Consider the following 23,694-nt stretch of genomic DNA (forward strand, 5'->3'; position numbering starts at 1 on the left):
TGGAAGTGTTGGTACCCATTGATCAAAACATCCTTCAAAAAAATCTTCATTTGAGTTCTGAAGAAGAAAGTCGTCATACTAGTTTGAGCTGGTATATGGTGAGTAAATGATGAGAGTATTATCGTTTTTTGTGTGAACTATTCTTTTAAGTTAAAAAAAAATAAAAAATCTGCTGTTTGTACACAGCCCTGGTACTGACATGGGAAAATAAACTATTGCCTGTGTATGAATTTGTTGGGGGCGGAGCTTCTGAAGGAGCACTGAAGGGAGGGGTGTGTTTATTTGGCTGTTGTGTTTAAATATTAACAGTCTTTCACAGGAATCGCTTACTCCACCTTTAATTCTATCGCTTGTAAATCATGAAGACACAAATGGCAACTTTGAATGATTCCTTGCTTATTTTCTAGTTCTGAGCCAGCAAATCTTGCTGGTATTAATGGTGGTGATGAAACATCAGAGCTGTTTTCCATCTGAATCTGATTGCTGATTAATTTCAGTTTATTTTGCAGTGAAGTTAACAGTGATATCCCAGAGCTTTGCTTCTCTCTCTCTCTGTCTTGTTCTTGCACGTTTGCTCACTCACTTCTCTCACCCTCATACTTTTTAGGTGATTCAACACCAAGTTGATAATGTTCAATGACCTAATCACCTCAAACAGAAACTACAGCAGTTCCTGGAAAAAAATTAGCACTTCTGTTCCACCAGTGCTATGATGCATAGATGCAGTATCTTTGGATTCCCCAGCAGACAAGGCAGCGAGATTGGCTGCACTCCAAATGCTTCATCCTGACTGGAGTCAGTGGCAAAATGAGGAAATTAGCTAAATGAAGAGCTGAGATACATTTCTGTGCAAACACCTGAATCAGCTCTTAGTGGGAGTGACTGCAGAAAAAGCTGGAAGAATTAACAGATTCTATATTATTGTTCTCTATCATACACATATATTTGTATTTATTTTCCAGTGTTATGTACAGTAGAGATCTAAAATTAATGAACATTTCTCTCTCTATAGTATGTTTTTAAAAATCAATTACTGTCTTTGAAGTGTCTTTGGTCGCTATACAAGACTCAACCCAAGACAACAAGATAGATGTAGAGAATGTGCAGATCATTTTAAACAGTAACACTTATCATTGATAATGTAGAGCCCAGATTGTTCTGATCCTTTAATGCCAGTTGATGCAGGGAGATGATAGTCCACTCTATTTGCTAACTTTCTTTATTTTAGGCTTGTACCGACATCTAGTGGATAAAACGGCAATTACGTATAGTCAAACTGGGAAATAGTAACAGGGGGACTAAATAAAAAGAGGATTTAGAATGAGTCATGAATTTAAAATTATTTACATAAATCATGGCTTTAACTCATAACTTTTATTTCTTTAAACAAAGAGTTTTCAGTAGAATGTTCAAAACACTACGAAACCTTGCTTGGCTCCTCTGTATATCAATAGATGTAAACCTGACAAAGAGTACGAAGTCTACATTGAAACTAGTGCTTTAAGTTAGATATTTAGTTTTAACTGAATTTACATATTCTCCTAGCATATTTCATGTTAGGGTAAATATTTCATTGGGTTCTAAAGTTCAATATGTAAATTGTTTTTTGACTACATTCAACTAAAAGTCTTGAAGAATATTTGAAAGCACACTGTAATTTAAGCTGACATTAACCAGTGAAGGGCAGTTCAAACAAAATTTCACAGACCACATCTCAAAGATCGCAAGATCATGTAGATTTACACTCTACAACATCAGGAATATAAGACCCTTCTTATCTGAACATGCCACACAACTGCTTGTTCAGTCACTTGTCATAACTAGACCTCTGCAAATTATCCAGAATGCAGCAGCACGTCTGGTCTTTAATGAACCAAAGAGAGCGCATGTTACACTACTCCTTGTGGCTGACGGTTGATGCACGTATCAAATTCAAGGCTCTGATGCTGGAATACAAAACAGTCACTGGGTCTGCTCCAACATATGCAAAATCATTTCTGCAGAGCTACATGCAGACTAGAAGCCTGCGGTCGGCTAAGGAACTTTGCCTTGTGGTACCAACACAAAGAGGCACCAAAACACTTTCCCGGACTTTCAGTTTCATCATACCACTTAAAAACTACTTAAAACTCATCTTTTCCAAGAGCACTTAACTAGTCACTAACAAAAAAAAAATACTATACATTTTGAATACTATTCTGATGCTAGTGAATCTTTGTAATATGGCACTTTTGTACCACTGTCTCCTTAAGATGATTTGCTTATGTTTTCCTCTTTTGAAAGTCGCTTTGGATAAAAGTGTCTGCCAAATGATTAAAATGTAAATATAAAACATCCAATTTATCTAATGATTTGAGTTCTCTTGAAACATTTCAGAATAAATGAAGATTCAATATAAGGTGAGGCAATAGGACACTTCTGATAATGACAGTCCACACCACACTTTCATAAATGGTATCTTCACAAATGTGTCAGCAAGAGACAGATAACTTAAGTCAACACCTACACAAATTATCTAAATTCACATGTGTATTTCCTCAGAAAGTAACATACTGAAATGTTGATAAACAACAGTCACAGATTTATTCCTCTGCTAAACTAAGTAAATTTAATGGGTATAACAAACATACGTGATTGCATCACAGAAGACAATTTAACATTTAAAGTAAATAGCAATAAAGAATTTGAAAGGCAGAAAAAAGAAAACACTGAACGTAACATGGTGTACAAAGTTATGTGCCTATATCAACTTTAAATTTTGACCTAAAGAAGATTCCAACACATTTGGTAAAGCTCTGTTGTGCTAATCTTTCCTTAAACTTTGTGGGGTTGGGTAGATGGGGAGTATACAGTATTTTGTAGGGGTATTATCGACCTATTTGGCATGAAAACATTAACCATCAAAATTACAGAGGAAATATGAGATGCACTTAAGAGTGAAAAATTGATTCTTTAATTTGAAAAAGACAAATAAATAAAAATTCTTGACAACATACTTCTGTGGTTTCATGTCAGCATTTCTTGATGCATACAAGTTGAACAACAACTTTGCAAACCAAACCAAAGGCATTACAATATGTGGAATACTGGCATACTTCCAAAATATGCCTTTTGAAAACCTATTATCTTCATGGTGCCAATGAGGCTGTCTTTAGCTGCACAGTAAAGAGACAGTTCCAAGGGGATTCAGGAGACTTCATTTTACTCTCATGCATACAGAGGTTGGTAATCATTATTTTTGCTTCTGCAGGTGATGACACAGATGCTGAGCATCCCAAACAACTGCGAAAGGGAGAGAAACAAAACAAGTTTGAAATTCATTGTCTGATAAATAAGGCAAGCCTTAATAATGATTATGTTGGAATGAACATGCAAATCAGAAGAATAATTGAAAAATTAGAGTAGATATACCTTTATGATGGCAAATCCCAGGATGACCAATATTGCATAACTAAGAACATCCTGCAGCACCTGCTCCAGTTTAGATTCACATCCCTGTTGGAAGAGTACAGTGATCCATAAGGAAAATGTGCTTCAAAAATAAAATAAAAAATAATATATATATATATATATATATATATATAAAAACTAATGCTTTTATAATGTAAAAGCATTAGTTTTGGGTTACTGACGCCAATGTAAAAATGCGCTAGTCACAGCAAATCATTAATTTATTCCGTGAGTAAGTGTTTGATAATAGGTGGGTTACATTGATTATGTGATCAACAAATCGGCGCTCATGAGTTGACCCACTCAATGTAAAATAAAATAGCTTTAGGTCTATCAATATGACTGGAGTCTTCATTTCATGTACATGATTTTACTATTAATTTCATAAGGAGTTAAACTTTAAAAAAAAAAAAAACTTACTGAGTGCACTTTTAAAGACAGTTGATTTGGTGATGCTGATCTGAATTCAGTCATGCACAAAAGGTGAAATTAGAGAGTATTGCCGCTCATACCTGTGTGTTCAGAAGTTCTGGTTGGTTGAATAGCCCACTGCATTGTGTAGTGTTGGCTTTACAGCAGGAGTGTGGCACAGAGTTGTTATGTTGGCCATACCATGGTGTTGCTGTCCAGTCGGTGTAGTTCTGCACTCCACAGCACTGCAACTGGAAATGCAGAAGTGGAAAGCAATGTAAAAAGATACAACAGTGGAAGAATAAAGAGAATGAGAAGCCATTTGCAGAAACCTTTCAAGCCTTACCTGAGATTGCAAGTAATCCACTGCATGGGATTCAGTGTTGAGACCATCATACTTCTGGAAGACATCACTCATTGACTTTTCTAAGTCACCCTTAATCTGTAAACATGAAGAACATTGATAATGAATTTCTTCCTACATAAAACATTTTAATGAAAGTTAATCATCAACTAAATGGACTACAAAAAAAGTAACTTACTCTGCCCCTGTAGATGAAGCCAAACACAAAGGCAGTCACCTCAGCAGCGAAGATTACCATGATGATAAGAAGGAACTAAATACACATTTAGAAAATATGCTGAATGTGGGAAGCATTTAAAACATCAAAACTGAAAACATTTTCAAAAGTACAGAATGCAGAAACTGGTCAAACTACCATAAGCCCTTCATTCCATTTGCTAAAATACACTGAAACAAAGGCTTTCGCTATAAAACGTTAAAAGATACATTCAGAAGTGTATAGTAACAAAGTACAAATACTTGACTACGTCAAGAACAGTTTAATAATTTTTACTTTACTCAAGAATGAATTATTGTAATAACTCACTTTTAGTACACTACATTTTGATGAAAAAATGCAATGCTTTAACTGCAATACATTTCTCCAGACCCTTTCGTCACTTTTGCGACTGAACACCACGAAAACACACATCTGAAAATGTAAACTGCACGCAGTTCGGTGATCATGATGTCTGATTTGCAAACTAATCCTTTGACTAGAATAATAGAATAGAATAGAATGGATTTGATTCTTTTGAACCAGTGAAATTGATTCAAAAAGCTTTCAAGAACAATGTGTAGCGAATCGATTCACAAATCTGAATGAAATTTTTAAAAGGAACCGAACAACATGCTGTGTCTCCACTCAGTTAATGTACAGTTGAAGTCAGAAGTTTACATACACTTTAGAACCTTTCATACACAAGTCATTAAAACCACTCCACGGATTTCATATTAGCAAACTATCGTTTTGGCAAGTCATTAGGACATCTACTGTGTGCATGACAAGTATTTTTTCCAACAATTGTTTTGTCAGAAATTTACAATCACCAAGTTAACTGTGCCTTTAAGCAACATGGAAAATTCTAGAAAATTATGCCTTATCAAGCCTTTAGGCAATTAGCCAATTAGATTCTGACAGGCTAATTGGAGTCAATTTGAGGTGTACCTGTGGATGTATTTTAAGGCCTATCCTCAAACTCATTGCCTCTTTGCTTGACATCATGGGAAAATCAAAAGAAATCAGCCAAGACCTCAGAAAAAAATTGCGAACCTCCACTGTTCGCAAGTTCCTTGGGAGCAATTAAAAAATGCCTGAAGGTACCTCATTCATCTGGACAAACAATAGAAAGCAAGTATAAAACACAATGGGATCATACCGCTCAGGAAGGAGAATTTTGTGTGAAAAGTGCAAATCAATACCAGAACAACAGCAAAGGACCTTGTGAAGATGCAGGAGGAAACAGGTAGGCAAATATCTATAGCCACAGTAAAACAAGTCCTATATCGACAACAGCAAAGACGACGCAAATGCTCCAAAACCACCATAAAAAAAGCCAGACTACAGTTTGCAAGTGCACATGGGGACAAAGATCTTACTTTATGGAGAAATGTCCTCTGGTCTGATGAAACAAAAATGTTACCGTTTGGCCATAATGACCATTGTTATGTTTGGAGGAAAAAGGGTGAGGCTTGCAAGCCAAAGAACACCATCCTAACTGTGAAGATGGGGGTGGCAGAATCATGTTGTGGGGGTGTTTTGCTGCTGGAGGGACTGGTGCACTTCACAAAATGGATGGCATCATGAGGAAGGAAAAATATATGGATATACTGAAGCAACATCAAGACATCAGCCAGGAAGCAAATGGGTCTTCCAAATGGACAATGACCACAAGCACACCTCCAAAGTTGTGACCGCAAAGTCAAGGTATTTGAGTGGCCATCACAAAGCCTTGACTTCAATCCGATAGGAACTTTGTGGGCAGAACTGAAAAAGTGTGTGCGAGCAAGGAGTCCTACAAACCTGACTTAGTTACACCAGTTCTGTCTGGAGGAATGGGACAAAATTCCAGCAATTTATTATGAGAAGGCTACCCAAAATGTTTGACCCAAGTTAAACAATTAAAGGCAATGCTACCAAATGCAAACAAACTGCATGTAAACTTCGGACCCACTGGGAATGTGATGAAAGAAATAAAAGCTGAAATAAATAATTCTCTCTCACCTATTATTCTAACATTTCACATTCTTAAAATAAAGTTGAGATCCTAACTGACCTAAGACAGGGAATTTTTTCTACGATTAAATGTCAGGAATTGTGAAAAGTTTAAATGAATTTGGCTAAGGTGTATGTATAAAAGGCTCTCCAAAGAAACATTTATTGCAGGACTTTAATTATGATAAGCGTTGCAATTCCTTACCCTTCCTGTAGAAGGCATCATTGTGTTTGCTTTTGGCTGAGCCATTGTGTTATATGGAGAGGACTGCAGTGGTGCAGATGAAAGTTTTCTCTGCCTGTTATCTGAATGTTTGTTAGTGATTTGGTGGTTCAAAGTGTTAGTACATGACCATAAAGTAAGTTTTATTTGGTTTAAGTTTAAACTGTACTGGAAGTATTAGTTAACTTTATGCACTTTCTCGGACATGCCGCGATTCATGTATGATCGCTTGAACAATAACCATTCATTGGGAATTATGTATTATCACTCAATCTGTGATGGATACGGTGTTAAATATTACAGTTTACTTTGTGATCTGCCCATAACCTGTAACAATGATACTACAGAAAAGTGAATCTGTATTATATTCTGTTGGATGAGGTTTATTTGTACAAACAGTTTGTTTGTACATTGATTTGGGTTTATTGATAATAACATACCAATATTCGAGTCATTCCTTGGAAGAACCTATAATTCTGTGGACCTTTTAAATGGCAAATTCTGTTTGTAAATTGAGTTTTTTTTTTTTCCTGTTATTTAAATGTGAAGGTGAATATGATTGGATTTTGGACTGAACCTTGACAGTAATCAGAATGTGTACCATTTATACTTTATTTGAATGTAACATGTCTGAATGTTGTTTCAGACTGTGAATCTTCTGTGATTTAATACACTTTGGAAAGGAAGCTCCCATCTCCTCATTATTTGTGTCCTGACCGACACACAGGGGTGTTTACTGCTATAGAAGTATAAATGGAATTAGATGAAGAGAATAGGGGAGCAACCAGATACATTTGGGATCGCCAAATACAACCAGTTCAACTCCAGGATTATGAAGTGCAGCATGTCGTGGGCAGACCTGTGACTGGAAGACCAGTCTCCCTGGGAGACACCCAGCCATGTGACACCTCTCCAGTCATTATGGAACTATACTGACAATCTCCATGGCGATGTAGCTCATCACACAGACTCATGTGTAGCATCACCAAGCTTCAGCTATTCAGAGTACAGCAAACAAATACCTCAATCATTTTCCTCAGCCCAGTGGAACAGTTATCCTGCCCCTGAGCACCCTAATAATCTCCAAGCCATCCATAGAGAGAATACCAAACTGCTTCAGTCGCAGGAATCCTCCGTGCTGACCTGCTGGAGTTGAAAGAAATACGTACAGAGTTCAAAGAACTAGTTAAAGTTGCCCAAGCACTTCGAGCAGACCTTCGAACAGACCTTGATACCGCTAAAAGCCATACCACTTCTCCCTGCCACATCGACCAGTATGAGCCAGCTATATCAGCTGATGATAGAGTTTCCTGAACCTCCACCCTGGCCTGAATCCACGGCAGACCTTAGGAAGGGTATAGAGGCTCTAAAGTTATCAAACCCTGGTACTGCTACATACCATGAGGTATCAAGGAGAGACTCTCAAACTCAGTCTTCACTTGAATACCATCATTCTCAATATTACTCTCAGAACCCAAGCAGGCTTCCACCGCCTTCAACACCTGAAGAGCTCCAAGAGTTATTATCTCCAGCTGAGCAGCCCTCATATCAGAGACCTTCACAGGCCCAGATCCCAGCATATTATCCTCAACTTAGGTCTAGGCCTGCCCAGGCAAGTCGTACAGTCCCTGACTTAAAGTAAAGTTAAACACAGCACCTGTAGCACATACATTAGCCTCAGAACACGTGTACAGATGGCCTGAACCTACCATACCAAAGTCCAGTCGGCCAGATCCAAGTGAGTTTGCCAGACTCCGAATAGCCTTAGAGAACCTGCTTCCTTCAGATGGTACAGAACTTTTAAAATATCAGATATTGGTTGACCACTTAAAATTTGATGAGGCTAAGCTGATAGCAGACACCTATTTGAATTCTCACAGCCTCTTTACTGATACTATGGCCCTCCATGAGAAGTTTGGTCAACCTCATCAGCTTGCTCTAAGGAAAATTGCTAATGTCCTGGAAGGCCCAGATGTTAAGCATGGGGATACAGCTGCATTCCAGAAGTTTGCTCTTCAAGTACAGTTGCTAGTGGGCTTGATAAGAACTTTAGGACCTGAAGGTGACATTGAACTGAATTGCGGGTCCCATGTAGCACGCCTCTTGAGTAAGCTTCCTTCCGACCAACGAGCTGAGTTCCGCCACCACATGTTCCGACAACCTGGAATCGCACCTACTTTACATGACCTCTCTAACTGGCTCCGCTATGAATCCTTGTGCCATAGTTTTGATGTAGAGACTGCTTCAAGGAGTTCAAGACCGACAAACATCTAAGTCTGAACATAGTAAGAGGACTGTCACCATTCTTCATGCAGTTGGAGAAGCTCAAAATGTAGCTTCCCTGTCAACTCAAAAGGGTACTACCCACCAGACCAAGTCAGTCAAAGTGAAACGATTCTGTCCCTTCTGTGATAGTACAGAGCATTATTTGAGTCAATGCAACACATTTGCCAAACTCACCACTGATCAGCTCAAGGAATGGACCCGAAGCAACAACCGTTGCTGGCGTTGTGCCGGGTCCCATCATGCTGCACAGTGTGACCTAAAAAAACCTTGCAACCTGTGTCAGGGTAAACACCTTCGCCCTCTCCATGAGGTAAATGTCCAGCCATCACATGAGGACTCAGTCAGTGCTGAAAGGAGTTGTCTTACTAGTTCCTCTTCAGATAGATTTTACCTGGATAAACCTGTTGCTGGGAGCCGAGTCATGCTTAAAATAGTTCCTGTGCACATTCAGTATGAAGACCGCACTTTAGAAACCTTCGCCCTTATGGATGACGGCTCTGAAAGAACCATCCTGCTTCCAACTGCTGCCAAAGCCCTAGGCATACAGGGCAAGCCTGAAAATCTCCCATTGCGCACAGTGCAAGATGACATTAAGAGTAATTCATGGACTCTCTATATCCTTTAACGTTTTACTAACCCATAAGCCTCAGACCAGTTACAAGATTGAACATGCCTTTACAGCAGACTGTCTCAACTTTTCACGTCAGTCTTAACCTATGGATCAATTGCAAAGGAAGTATAGGGGAATTATCACACTACGTCACACTGACGTCACGCAGGTGCAACTGCGCATGTCGGATGCAGAAGCTGGCCGCTGAAACAAACCCGGGAAAATGTCGTGTTGTGCAGTGGGTTGCCAGAATCGAAAATCTGTAAACAAAGGTCTGAGGTTTTACCGAATACCATCAACTCACACTCCTTTTAACGCCAACCGCAGACGTCTTTGGTTACAAGCCCTCAGAAGAATCGACTGGAACGACAACCTAATTAAAAACGCCCGACTCTGCAGTTCTCACTTCATATCAGGTAAGTTGCGCTAAATCACCCACATCACTCGATTTAGTTTATAACAAAAACTCTGATGTATTAAGTACACTTATCTAACAATAGAATAACGAACAATGTATGAGTTTGAGACTAGCTAGCTTAAATTACTAGCTAACTTAACGTTACCTTTGTTCAGTTGCGTTACGTTGTCTTGCTAGGTAGTTAACCTGACAGTTAGCTAGCTAGTCTAGTATCTAGCAAGTGTACCTAGTATTTGGCTAATAACGCGGTTATAGCGAACTCAGACTAAATTTAACCGTAACACTAACAGACCTAACTTTTTGTACAGGAGAGGTGTCCATGGACTTCAGTAGTCCTGACTTTGTCCCGTCTGTTTTTTCCTACTCAACCCAGTGTGAAATAAACAAAGGCGATGCAAAACTTGAGGTAAATATTGTCACTTTCACCTCATTTAGTTGCTCACTGGGATCACATCATTACTCACCATCCATTCTCTGCATGCATTGAAGAGCAGGGAATGTATGGCCAGTAATTTAATGTCACATTATTTTTGCCAAGAGGATTTATTGGACCAGATCGTTTCTGTTATGTCTGCATTTTCTTGTTAAGTCCTTTGAGGGATTCTATGTGATTTACACTTGACTTCATTTGGGGAACTGATAGCCTCTGTGATCTACCAAGCAACTAAACTATTTTGGCCTGACTGCTTGCTCTCTTCTCTGAGTATCAAATTTAAGAGGAAAAGAACAAGAGAGGAAACCACACACAGACCACCAGATCACATCCACCTGTCCACAGAAGTTACAGATGAGGTTGCATCAGAATCCTCAGCTGAAATGAAAATGTCAGAGAAAACAGTATTATCAAAACCAAACTGATATAGTGATAGCAGCTTTGCCAAGTAAAAAAAAGGGCAGACCCAAAACATAAATAAAATAGAAGAACAATTAATACAGATAATCAGATTTTCTGTATACATTTTATATAATATTATAATAATAAATATAAATGTATTTATAATTGATTATATTGGTAATAATTATTGCTGTACATTTTTTTTTATTTGATTGTGCTTCGATGTAAAATACTAGTGTGTATTAAATAATTTGTTTCTATTTACACTTCATTCTGACTCATTAATTTTTGCATTGTTCACAGTACCACTCCACAACCTTTCTCCTTACTCTGGCGCATGTGTAGTGGAAATGGTTCTTGCACTTTGCACAGTCAATCATCATCCCAAAGTCTGGTCTTTCACAGTGTGGGCAGACTGTAGGTGCTTGCATCAGTGGATCCATGCGGCGTGTTAACAGCTCAGGCAAAACACACTGTTTGAAGAACACTTCAGCTTTCGGCAGGACTGCTTGCAGCATTTCTTCATCTCTGTTGATGCGATTGATAGTGACATCTTGCTTTGTCCACACTACGAAGTCACAGTACTGGATGTTGCATACAAACATGTGAAGTTGAACTTGATGATAGTATTCATGATTCCTCTTTAGGTGTAGTGCTTTGTCTAAGCAGAACTGTGTCTCCTCACTGCTCCCCATCAGACCATCACGGTATTTGTATGGACGCTTAATCTCTACAGCTGCTTTCCCACAGCAGGTACAGTGTGCCATTCCATCCGGCGATGCCCCACGATGTGGTTTGTCAGGCCTCACAACAAGACCACAGAGTTCCACGTCAAAGTTGTGATGTTGTGTTTTCATTATTTCTGTGTATTGTCTCCTGGCTGTGTCCTCCATATCTCTTCCCCAAAGTACTGCTGGGACATGGGACAAGTCCTGATTGCTGTAGTGCATAACCTGTTTTACAAGGTTTGTTTTTGCCTTTTCGGTTTCTACAGTGCAGACACGATGTAGGGTTGTGCTTGTTATCCTGCCAGTTCTGTGTGTGTGCCAGGCCTGAGACTGGGACTGGTTTCTAGTTGTAAACTCAAGGTTCACACACTGCTTGTTAGTTAATTCTCGCCCCAGTTTTGCAAAGGTATCTTCACTTCTCTCTTGTATTTTATTTGGGCAGAGGCCTCTCGGTGACATCATACAGAGCTACCAGTGGCTCTGGCAGGTCTCCAGTCTCTGTGTCGGATTCGGATGCAGAATCATTGTCACTGAAGTCCATGCTAGTAAGCACAGCTGCGTTAGGTGTCAAGACTTTCAGATCTGCTATGTCTTCATCTGTCAGCTCTAAATACACATTTATTTTAATACAAATGGCAAATACAGCTGGTTACATATGTTATAAATGGTACCTTGGTGCTGGTTATAACATTTTTATATGAATGACGTGATAGTAATGGCTTAAAAAAAAGTTATAAATATAAGGTTATAAATAGATAATTTATACCTGCTGTTAACTTGTTATATGTACATGGCCTGATCTTGTCTAAATTCAGATTGTGTCTCCCTTTCACATTGTTCTTTCTAGGCTTTGCTCTGGCTGGCTGCAGTTGGGTGTCTGTCCTCTTAGGCTTTCTGAAGCTGATCTTACTCAGTCTGGCTGGCTTCACCTCTCTCTTGGATGAGTGGAGCCACATATTTGTCCCTGAAGTACAACACTTCTCCATCTTTCCCATCCTGACCCACAGCTCAACTTTAAACATAAGGGCAGCTGCATGGCTGCAGCATGACCCTAACCTGCACAAAATGATTTATTCCTAGCTATCTAATGAATGAAACACATTGGTGTAAGTGGTGCATTAGGCTATACATGTCAATAGCAGCTGTATGATTTCAGCAAATAAGCAGTGAAATTGAGTTAGATTATCTTACTGACAAATACTGGGTTGGATAAATAATAATAAAATGTAATATAATTTCATAAATGTCTTATGTTACATACCCAGCCATACAGGTGCAGTTTGCAGTCAGAATACAGTTGTTGGTCTTGTTGACGATAACCCAGGCCTTGTACAACTCCATCTTCTTACCCTGTCTTTGACTAGGCAGAACCTCCGTCTTAAGCACAACGAAGTTTTGAACTTTGTAATCATGAAGTTGTATGTCTTGGACATGACCACACAGAACAAAATTATAGGCATCAAGAGATTTGTACGCTTTCAACTTATAAACACTTGTAGTGTCGATCAGGTAATTATATATTTCTGGCCACTGAATGCTTGGCCATTTCGTTTCGTCGTTTGACCATTGACAAGGCTCTATGGCAAACGGATCTGTAAGACGTATCCCACTCATTAAGGTAAGCTTAGTTGAATAACATTTCTTATCGCTGGGTGACAAGCTGTTGTAGCACGCGGAGAACATTTTAAATATGTACCATCTAATCAATATAAAATGTAATGTTGATATCTAACTACTATGTATAACGTAACGTATTATTTTGCTAGCTAACTCCTCTCCCGCGCTCTCTCTTCTGCAACCATGTTGCACGCGCATCCCGAATGTTTACAAACATATAATTGGCCTATAAACACTTACGAGGCCTTCCTATCCTTCCCTTTAAAGATGCTCAGCCTCTACTTCTTACTGGATCAGATCAGCCTCATCTCATTACTCCAATTGAGTCTGTTAGATTAGGATCCCCTGGTGGACCTGCTGCTGTCCACACACACCTAGGCTGGACCTTCCAGGGCCCTTTATCATTCATGGGGCATCCTGTATCCTCTCCACAATGTCTGCTGACCTCTATTTGTTCACAAGAAGATGAGCTTTTCAAGAATGTCCAGAGACTATGGCAGGTGGTGACTGTTCCTCACAGGGATGAGAAAGAAGTGACTCGGTCCAAGCAAGATCAGGAGGCTTTAAAGCTGCTTGAAACAAAGACCATCCATACGGAGGTGGAAGGAGTTATCAGACTGGCAACACCATTATTACGACATAAATATATGCCACAATTGTATGCCCCCTATAGACGTTATGCCTAACCTTCGCAGTAATGAGAGACATTTGCTGAAGGACCCAGTGAAAGCGGAAACCTATCGAGCAGAATTGGAGGAGCTCATACGGACAGGAGCCATTCAGGAAGTTACCAAAGCAGCAGTAGACTCTGACAAGGTGATGAGGTATATACCAACATATAGCAGTCATAATGGAAAATCTCGCCTGGTTTTCAACTGTATGCACTTTCTCGGACATGCCCCGATTCATGTATGATCGCTTGATCTATAACTATTCATTGGGAATTAAGTATTATCACTCAATGTGTGATGGATACGGTGTTAAGTATTACAGTTTACTTTGTGATCTGCCTATAACCTGTAACAATGATACTACACAAAAGTTAATCTGTATTATATTCTGTTTGATGAGGTTTATTTGTACAAACAGTTTGTGTGTACATTGATTTGGGTTTATTGATAATAACATATCAATATTCGAGTCATTCCTTGGAAGAACCTATAATTATGTGGACCTTTTAAATGGCAAATTCTGTTTGCAAAAAAAATTATTTAAATGTGAAGGTGAATATGATTGGATTTTGGATTGAACCTTGACAGTAATCAGAATATGTACCATTTATACTTTATTTGAATGTAACAGACTGTGAATCTTCTGTGATTAATACACTTTGGAAAGGAAGCTCCCATCTCCTCATTATTCATGTCCTGACCAACACACAGGGGTGTTTACTGTTAATAGAAGTAGAGTTAGAGCCTAATAGTCCAATAGCCTCTCCAACAGTGTATGTCAACTTCTGACTTCAGCTGTAAGTTTTAATCAGTGTTTTTGGTTATAAATTAAGAACGTTTACAGAGTAACAGAATATATGTAACAGGATTACATATTTAAAATACTAAGTATTATTAACTGTATTCCACTACAGTTACAAATTAAATAGTTGTTAATTGGAATAGTCAGTATCTAAAAGTTTTTTGATTACTTAAGAGATTACTTTGCAGTTTATTGTCATTTGTTTCATTTAATATTTAGACTTTTCAGTTGGAAAAAAATTATCCATATTAATAATGCGATCCAAGGAGTGTTTGAACAGCCGTGAAACGGTTGTGTCAAGGATTTTGGGGGTGGAGAGGATTTTGTCTACTGAGGCGGAACGCTGTGTCCTACCAGACACGAGCGGAACATTGTTATGGACCATGCACGACATGGACAAGGCTTCAGGACGCAAGCAGGGTCCAAGTTGGGGTGGCAAAGCTCATTTTTAGGGTATTATTTTCCTTTAAATATATCTAAAAATCCTCAAAACAAGATTGGCTGTATCTTGTTTTAGAAGCAACACGACATGGTACATTTATGTTTTTCAGAGTGTTCATTTTTAACATGTATTTTGTCTTAGAATAATGACAGATTTTTTTAGTCAAAACGAGTGAAAAACCTACCAGTGCTTTAGATTACAGATCTTGAGTAATCTAACAGAACACATTACAAATTACATTTAAGAGTATGTATTCTGTTTCATTTTAAAATGAACCGACCCTACCTACTAATGAAGTTATGAGCGATAAGATTTGTTTCTGTAATATTTAGCCGGTTATAAATCAATGAAATGCTGTTAATATTTACATTCAACCAAGGTACCATGTGTATGAATCAATAATGACTCGTTGAGTTCATGAAAATCATAACATTTGCAAAACTCATGTAACCTGAAATAATTAACTTAAATGTTAGGTGAATACTTACAAAGCCTAAACCAACTTTGGACTCCCTCAGAGTTGCACAGCAGCCAACAGTCCCAATGACAAACATGACCACAGCCACTCCGATTATAATGGCTGCAGGGACGAGGGAGTACTTATCGGCCACAAAGCCTTCAAAGTTGCTGTAGCTTTTGATCACATAAGAACCAACATAGGCAAGGGCCACTCCAGCAGCCTAGAAAAAAAGAAAAACACAAAATATTAGGATAGACTACTTATACCAAACTGAACTGTTGAACGGAGAGAGTGATATTAAACTCCCCTGCATTTACATAGTTCTGTTCCATAATAAAAATGCTTTTATCTCCTACATGATGACATAAGTGGTATTTCGAAACAAGAATGCATTGGACTTCTGGGTTCATTCTAACTCCCTAAATCAGTCTTAGCTCAGTATCACATGATCTGCTTTTTCAGTTATCAGTCACAATGTACAATCACAAGACCATTAGAACATTCCCCTGCTCCCTAATCTTTCCTGGAACTCTGGTCTTGTTCCTCAGCTTGAGTAGGAGCAATAGAGAAAAACAGAAACCCTTGAGGTACGGAAGTTCACATGATAATCGTTATTAATAAGCTTTCTGAAAGGCAATGTTTGAGAGGCGATGCTGCAAGAAGAGCTTTCAATACCCACATTTTAAAGTTGTATTATTTTTTACATTTTCACAGTTTTATTATGTTTGCTTATGCCATGGTCTGTTTGAATTCTCAATGCTGATTAGCTGGAATGCATGTGTTTCAAACCGTTAACTGCACAGGTATTTCCAGTCAGTTTTAATCACCGTTCTAAATTAATGCACCTACTCTGCTGTCCTCCGTAATGAGACATTGCAAGAGTTTTATGCCTCAATTCAAAAGGCCTCCAGATGCGAATATTGTCTCAGAGCTGGGATTAACCATCAGATAACAATACAACATCTAGCCATGCAGTGTAGTCTTAAATTCAACTGTAAAGTGCTACAGCAAACACGGAAAAGACAATAGTGGTCATTGATCAGCCGTGTATTAAATCACACATAGTGCATGTAAGGAAAGTGCAAGGTCATATGGCTATTTAATTCATTCAAATCAATCTTGCAGCCTTAAGGTATACGATGTAGACATCTCAGAGCTCAGTCTACAGGTTTGGAGCATTTTTGATTATTTTTCTCCTCATCATGAACAGTTAGTGCTACTTTAACAACTGTCACGTCAGCAACACTGTTTATTCCTCATTAATGTGAAAATGACAATAAATCGGAATTAAATACAACATGTTCAGCAGAGTGCCAATCCTTCTACATTATGTAGCTATTATTATTTTCAGTATTGAAATTCACAGTTTTTAAATAGTGTTTTTTTCAATTATTGCACTTAGTTAACTGTTTGCACTGTAAAAAAAAAAAAAATCAATGACAGCTGTAACTAATCAATGCAGTAAAGTGACCATGTTATAAATGGGATAATCCACGGCTAGGTGTGCATTAAACAAATTTAAATGCATGATGTGGCCTTGCGTTGGGTGGAAATGCATTTAAAATCGTTCAACACACACCTAGGATTATCTGGATTATCCCTTACTTGACAAAGGAAACATTGTTAATCTATGTTATTTAAAAAACAAAAAACCAAGACCAACATTTATGACTGTAACTTGTACATTAATGGTATTTAAACATACCATTAATGTTTTTCAAGCTACATCCACCAAATTGGCACAGACATTCAGGCTATTCTGACTCAGGTTGCTAAGATTTTTTGTAACTGAATAGAGAGTTTTCACACAGTTGGCAATCAAAAATCCACAAATCCCCATTCATTTACATTAATGTATGGTATGTTCAAATAGACCAAGACTGTTCAAACTACAACTTTCAAAATATTCAAATATGAACAAGGCATTTAATCTGCTTTAACTCTCTTTCTTGCCTTGTTTTTTTTCTCTATCTGTATTTATTTTATTCTATTCTTATTATTTTTTTTTTTTATTAGTGTTAAACTTTTAGACAAGGCTTAGTCAAGACAATGCCAAAGTTTGTCTCAAACTCTACCTACCTACCTATCTACCTACCTACCATATTTATTTATATCTCTAACAACTGCATCTAGCCTAGCTGTGTTACTAAAATGTTAGTGTACATTGTTAAAAAGTGCTTGGCATGAATTTTGAGGCTGCACTGAAAAAGACACTGAAGGCCTTTCATATGTTTTCCTTAAGTGTGTAAACAAAGAGCAAACAAATTACTGTTCCTAAATTAAATTACATCCTGGATGAGATAATCTCTCAAAGGCAACTAAACAGCCTAAACTTTCACTTGGTGGCTGGAGAGGAGAGAAAGAATGTCTGGCTGAATACGATCTAGGTTTATGTTGTTTAACTAAAACTCCTCCTTTCTTCAAATATAGCCGTCTAAAATCAACATTTACTTATGGCAAGAAAGATGTGTGACATGATAGAAAAATAATAAAGTTTAATCATTATAAATATCAATGTTCAATCACACCACTTTCCAGCTGATAGTGGGGGCTACACTTCAGCAAAAACAAAAACAACAGACTACGTTTTAAGCTGATAAAAAAATAATAACAAACTCACCCAAAATATTAAACTGAGAAGTAAAAGGACGGTTTTCGATGTTATGACTCCACAATCCATGTCTGCGGCGTAGAAATGTGAGATTTGAGCCTTTGGATATTTCCAGCAATCTGCGACGTTCACTTTCCTCGTGTTCTTTCAAGGGGATCAGTTCAGTCAAACAGCTGACTACACATCACATGCTTGCGAACTTCAATAGTTGAAACCCCAGGCCCTAAAGCCGTCCTATTATAAAGATTCCCCGCAGGTGTTCGTTGGTTCATTGAGGAAATGCGGTTACAACGACGTGACGTGTGATTACCAAGTTTTGCGTTTACAATGTGACTGTTTTTTTCTTCTTCTTTTTTGTCTTTTTGTTGCACAAATTCAAATAATACAACAAACAAGGCACCAAAACTTTATGACATACATTTCAACTAAGCTGAGTAGACATCAGCATAATAACAAGGATGAGATGGGAAATAAATAAATAAATAGTATAATAATTAAATAAAATACAAACTTTTTGTAAACCAATGTTAGGTCATTCCAAGTCTTTCTACTAAATTAAATAATTTAATGGCATTCTTCTTTTTCATGCATCCCAATGAACTTAAATATAATTGTACTTCGTTCAAAAAAACATTGGTTGTGTCGTCATTTAGCTAGTATAAATATGCAATGTATAATATACTCCTTATCTTTATTGTATATGATAATCCCAAAGAGTTGATATTCTAGTACAGACATCTCCTATATATATATGCAAATGTCTGTGATTGACCCTTAATGGGATCAAGTACAACAATTTACTTACTGACTTATATCACCAAAAATAGAATGTTTATGTATTTACATGATAAATACATTAATTGTTATCATTAAAACACATTTCACATTGTCATCTGATGCTGATCCCCCCGCTGTTATTGTGTAAATGGTGCGGTCGAAACACCTGGCCAATCAGATGTGCGGAACACACACGATGTGCATTGTGCAGCTAATGTAAAGCGGGGACTGACTAGAGAGTCAAAATGCACCATCCTAATTAAAAAAATAAACATCGCAATTTTGCTGTCATGTAGGCAGTAGGGATGCAACTGTTTCAAGGTTTCACTATATACCTCGGTTTTAAAATGGATGGTTATTATACCGTTGAAATGTTCTCATTGACAGTATTGCATGACGATAAAGACAGATTTTTTCAGAACTTTTCTAAAATCCTAATCAGTTTAATTAAGACAGAATCTGCGACATTCACACATCGTCATATAAAATTGGCTAGATACAATTTTAATTGCGCCTTCCTCATATTGCATTTGACTGTCACTCAATTTTAAAGGTGACATGCAGGAGTCGCGAGCGCTGCACATCACGAGCACATTAGAAGTCCAGCACGAGCGCAACATCTACAGACATGTCCGGGCGAGCCTGAACCTTTATTTCCGCTGTCTGGAATTACTTGTAAAAGACCCACGAAGCACCATCAATGTTGATGGTTACCCAGTCTGTAAAGTTTACTTAAAAAATGATCGGCTCAGGCGGGAAACACTTCAAACCTTAAACACAATCTCCGTGAGCACCATCCCACGGAATTTGCGGAGATGAATGTATGTGGAAATACAGTAGGCTACACAGGATAATACATTATAGCCCGTTTCATAAAAACACAAGATTCAATGTAGTTTTGCATGATTTTGTAATGACTAGTTAGGCTAAAGTTATGTTTATGCTTTCTGTCACATTCACAAATGCAGCAAACGGATTTAAACCTCGTTCAACTTTACGATGTGCCAACTCTTTTGCCTAAGTGCAGCGCAACAGCAGGCCAATGTGTTTGATAATACTAATAATATGTTTTATTTGTAAAACATTGTACAAAATAGGGTTTACAAAATGCATGGCTTTTGGTGTTCAGGAAATTGACATTGACAATATGCATGCAAGACATTGACCGTGAAACTGTGGCAGAAATTGTCAGTATTGGACAAAATGCCAATAAATAAACTGCACATTAATAATATATTTTCAGTATTGTAGAATTGAACTAAATCACAAATGCAATTACTGAATGCATGCAAATGCATATTTAATGCATAGTGTTAACCTGGGTAATAATCATTACAAATGATTACAATTCAATTTAAAAAATCATAAAATAACACTAACAAAATTTTTAGTTATAATCATCTGACATCCTGATGTTCAACATCAAAATATAAAGGATTCAAATTGAAGAAATCCAAAATAAAGTTCAAGAATTGGTTATAACCGAAATATTTATCTGTGTGTTTATCATAAATAGCCTATTTTATAACCAAATATTGAACTGCTTTTAATATTATCAATGCACCTAAATACAGTGAAACCGTAGGCCTGGTAATTGTTGTGATCACCGTTACACTATTAGGCAGCAAAGACGGTGACAGGTCCACCTGCACTTGACCCACGTGTGCGCAGTTTGATTGACATCAAACACAGTCCCTTGATGACAGCCATCCCTGCTTTCTTCACAGACATTGGATACAATTATTTTATTGACATTTTAGATTTGTTTCCAGTGAGATATTGAGTTTATATAGTGACTTTGCTGTTGTAAACATTACTGTTGCTACTCTAGAAACAACATTCTTTAAAAATAATAATATATTTTTTTAGCAATTATTTAGTAAAAAAAAAAGTTAGACGACGTTCTTTATTAGAATAAAGTATAAAGTTAGACGAAGTTTTTCGTATTCAGGATGGCACGTACAAGCACTCCGCACAGTTACCCCCCATTTGGAAAATGTGGTCCCCCTGTCCATAAATCCTGATGGCGGCCCGGATTCTTAGACAAAATACTAATTTATAATTTTCAGTTTTGTTCAAGGTGATTCAAATCAAGTTTTTAAAATAACTGTCCTTAAGTGAAAGGGTAGTATTTGAGGTAAAAAGCCCCCCTGTTGCAGTGGCTTATTGCCCACATAAAACACACTGTTTTTCTTGGGGCAAATAGATTTTTTAAAAATGTTCAAAGTGGACCCACATTGACTCCAATCACAATGGAGATTATTTTGTTGAATACTTGAGAAGTTATAAAAGGCCAAATGTGATTGAAGTTTACAGAAAACGGTTAACCCTTTTTCTGGTTATTTTGAATAGGCTGCTTAGCCTAAACCTTTAAAAATATGGCCAGCAAAAAATACCTCTTTGGAAAACATGTCGTTTTATCATCCTTCAGCAAACTGACGTGGCACCAAAGATAGGGCTTTTTTGTGGTCTGGAGGCCACTTAAACAAATGTGATTTTTAGGACGATTAATTTTTTTTAACTTGTCAACCACATAATTGAGTGGATGTAATGGATGACTAGCCCACCATCTCCGACTCCTACTTTGACACATTTGAAAGTGTTCTAGTAGGAACAAAAAAAAGGATGTTACAAATAAATTATCACAGTAATTGCAAGTTTATTAATATTTGCAATGTGTCACTGTTATTTGCGGGGATATAATTGAATAAAACTGAGAATTAAGGAAATGTGTTTTAATACACTGAAAATGGCATTATTTGTTTAAAGACAAAATATTCTGTGAGCTATTAAATTTTTTTATTCCTGATAATATTTCATATGATCCAGTCCTATTGAGAAATGGCAGATAATAAGTAAATAATAGTTTTAAAAGAATGTTATTATAAATTACTCAAGATTAAAACAGCATGGAACAACAATTCTGCATATTTGCATAAGAAAAGAATATTGTAAGTGGGACTCTCTACATTTTATTATCCGTGATCCTTGTCGTAGGATTTTCAAAAAACATACTGTTTCATTTGCTAAAAAACACCAAATATTCTCGTCGCTGAAATCATGATTGCATGAGTCTGCACGGTTCTCATAATGACTATTTTTGCATGCGTCAGCCCGCTGTACTCTATCAGACAACTTCTTTCAGCTGATCGTCCAGAGCAAATACTAAATTCTCATTCATGTCCACAGGCGTCACATCAGTATCATCTTCTGCTACTAAAACGCCAAGGCGAAAGTCCAAGGCCAAGAAGTCAGGACCCACCGTCTCTGATTTGATCCTCAAGTCAGATCCATTAGTCAGACTTTAAGGAGCGCATTGATGTTTCTCTGGTTGCTTTAAAGAAACCACTTGCTGCTATGTGGCAAAAAACAACTCTTGCATCAAACTGGCAGTGAAGCGGCTGTTGGCCAAAGGTGGCATGACTCAGACCAAAGGCACTGGCGCGTCTGGATTATTTAAGATCAGCAGCACAATAGCGGTTACAAAACCAAAGAAGCCAAAGGCAAAAAAGGCAAAGAGGAAGACTACTAAGAAACCTGCAGGGACGAAGAAAACAACAAAGAAGAGCAGGAAAAATCGAAAGAGTTTTGAAAAAGCCAGCGAGACAACTGCAGACAAGAAGACCAAAAGACCCAAGAGAGCCAAACGTAGAGCTGCCAAAACAATCAAAGCAAAAACGGCTAACAAATTAGATTATGTCTGTTATTCCTACTCTTTTTAAGGGATTCTCAACTTTGATGAGTTGTAAAAATTAAATAAAAATAACTATGCCATGCCTCCCCTGTATATGAACATTTCACTGGGTGTTTATATATAGCCTAGAGAGAGAGAGAGAGAGAGAGAGAGAGAGAGAGAGAGAGAGAGAGAGAGACAGAGGAAGAACGAGTCTGTGCTCATTGTGACACGGGTAAGGTCGAGACAGAGACACACTTTCTCCTTCACTGTGAGAAATTTACAGAGGTGAGAGAGAGATACCTCCACAAACTCTCAAACCTCATGCCACAGTTTTCCAGTTTGGCAGAAACCGATCAGATGCTGGTGTTACTGGGGGAGGACCATCATGCATCAGTGCAGCTAAATTCATTTTTGAGCTGCACAACCTCAGAAACCAATCACTCTCTTAATGTACTTAATTCACAGTACTTTTATTTTCTTATGTTCATAATGTCCTATTAAATGCATATTTTATTTTATATTGTATAGTGTAGCCTATATTGTTATTATAGTTTTTATTTAATTTGATTAATTACCTGGCACCTTATTTTAATTCTATCTTATTATTATCTGTTTTGTGTATTAATGCTTTGGCAATATTGTATGTAAACACAATCATGCCAATAAAGTACTTTTAATTTGAAATTGAAATTGAGAGCGAGAGAGAGAGAGAGAGAGAGAGAGAGAGAGAGAGAGAGAGAGGGGGGGGGGGGGCGGGGGTGTAGAGAGAGAGATTTTGAATATAAAAGGGAAAATAATAACAACGGACTGGTGTTGAATTATTGAAACGTCCGTACAGTGCCTAATCTAACTGATAGGATACTTAGACGACTGAAAACGTTTTAGGCTAGCAACATTTGATTTACATGCGCTGAAATCAAATAAACCCAATTTTTATATGGGCAGATAACACCGCCTAGTGGAGTAACGTGTAAAGCTCGTGTTTTTGTTGTGCGTACTTCACAACACTGCACCCACTTCGCCGGATAAGCAATGGACATTAATGGTTTAATAATATAGAAAGAGCCGATTTCAACATATTGTTGAATTTCCTGCTCGGTTTATTCTTTGGTCACCAAT

General features: G+C 37.6%; 1 protein-coding gene and 1 pseudogene across 1 annotated transcript; one reads left to right on the forward strand and one right to left on the reverse strand.

Moving 5' to 3' along the window:
- Positions 1-2,559: 2,559 nt before the first annotated feature.
- Positions 2,560-18,279, reverse strand: tspan36 (tetraspanin 36). The gene is made up of 7 exons (XM_052095147.1): positions 18,132-18,279; positions 15,540-15,731; positions 4,404-4,478; positions 4,208-4,303; positions 3,963-4,112; positions 3,412-3,495; positions 2,560-3,282 (listed from the first exon to the last, which is right to left on the reverse strand). Exons 1-7 carry the CDS (start codon positions 18,189-18,191, stop codon positions 3,208-3,210), a joined length of 732 nt encoding a protein of 243 aa, XP_051951107.1. The 5' UTR covers positions 18,192-18,279; the 3' UTR covers positions 2,560-3,207.
- A 3,603-nt stretch (positions 18,280-21,882) lies between these two features.
- LOC127620662 (histone H1-like) lies at positions 21,883-22,621 on the forward strand (annotated as a pseudogene).
- The last annotated feature ends 1,073 nt before the right edge of the window (positions 22,622-23,694 follow it).

Source organism: Xyrauchen texanus, chromosome 27 (genome assembly GCF_025860055.1).
Source record: "Xyrauchen texanus isolate HMW12.3.18 chromosome 27, RBS_HiC_50CHRs, whole genome shotgun sequence".
Lineage (NCBI taxonomy): Eukaryota > Metazoa > Chordata > Actinopteri > Cypriniformes > Catostomidae > Xyrauchen > Xyrauchen texanus.

Excerpts from the sequence above, each read along its gene's own strand:
- tspan36 (XM_052095147.1), bottom strand. The coding sequence starts at position 18,191 with ATGGATTGTGGAGTCATAACATCGAAAACCGTCCTTTTACTTCTCAGT. Across the intron at positions 15,732-18,131 it reads TTCTCAGTTTAATATTTTGG|GCTGCTGGAGTGGCCCTTGC; the intron begins GTGAGTTTGTTA and ends CTTTTTTTCTAG. Across the intron at positions 4,113-4,207 it reads TGGATTACTTGCAATCTCAG|TTGCAGTGCTGTGGAGTGCA; the intron begins GTAAGGCTTGAA and ends CTGCATTTCCAG.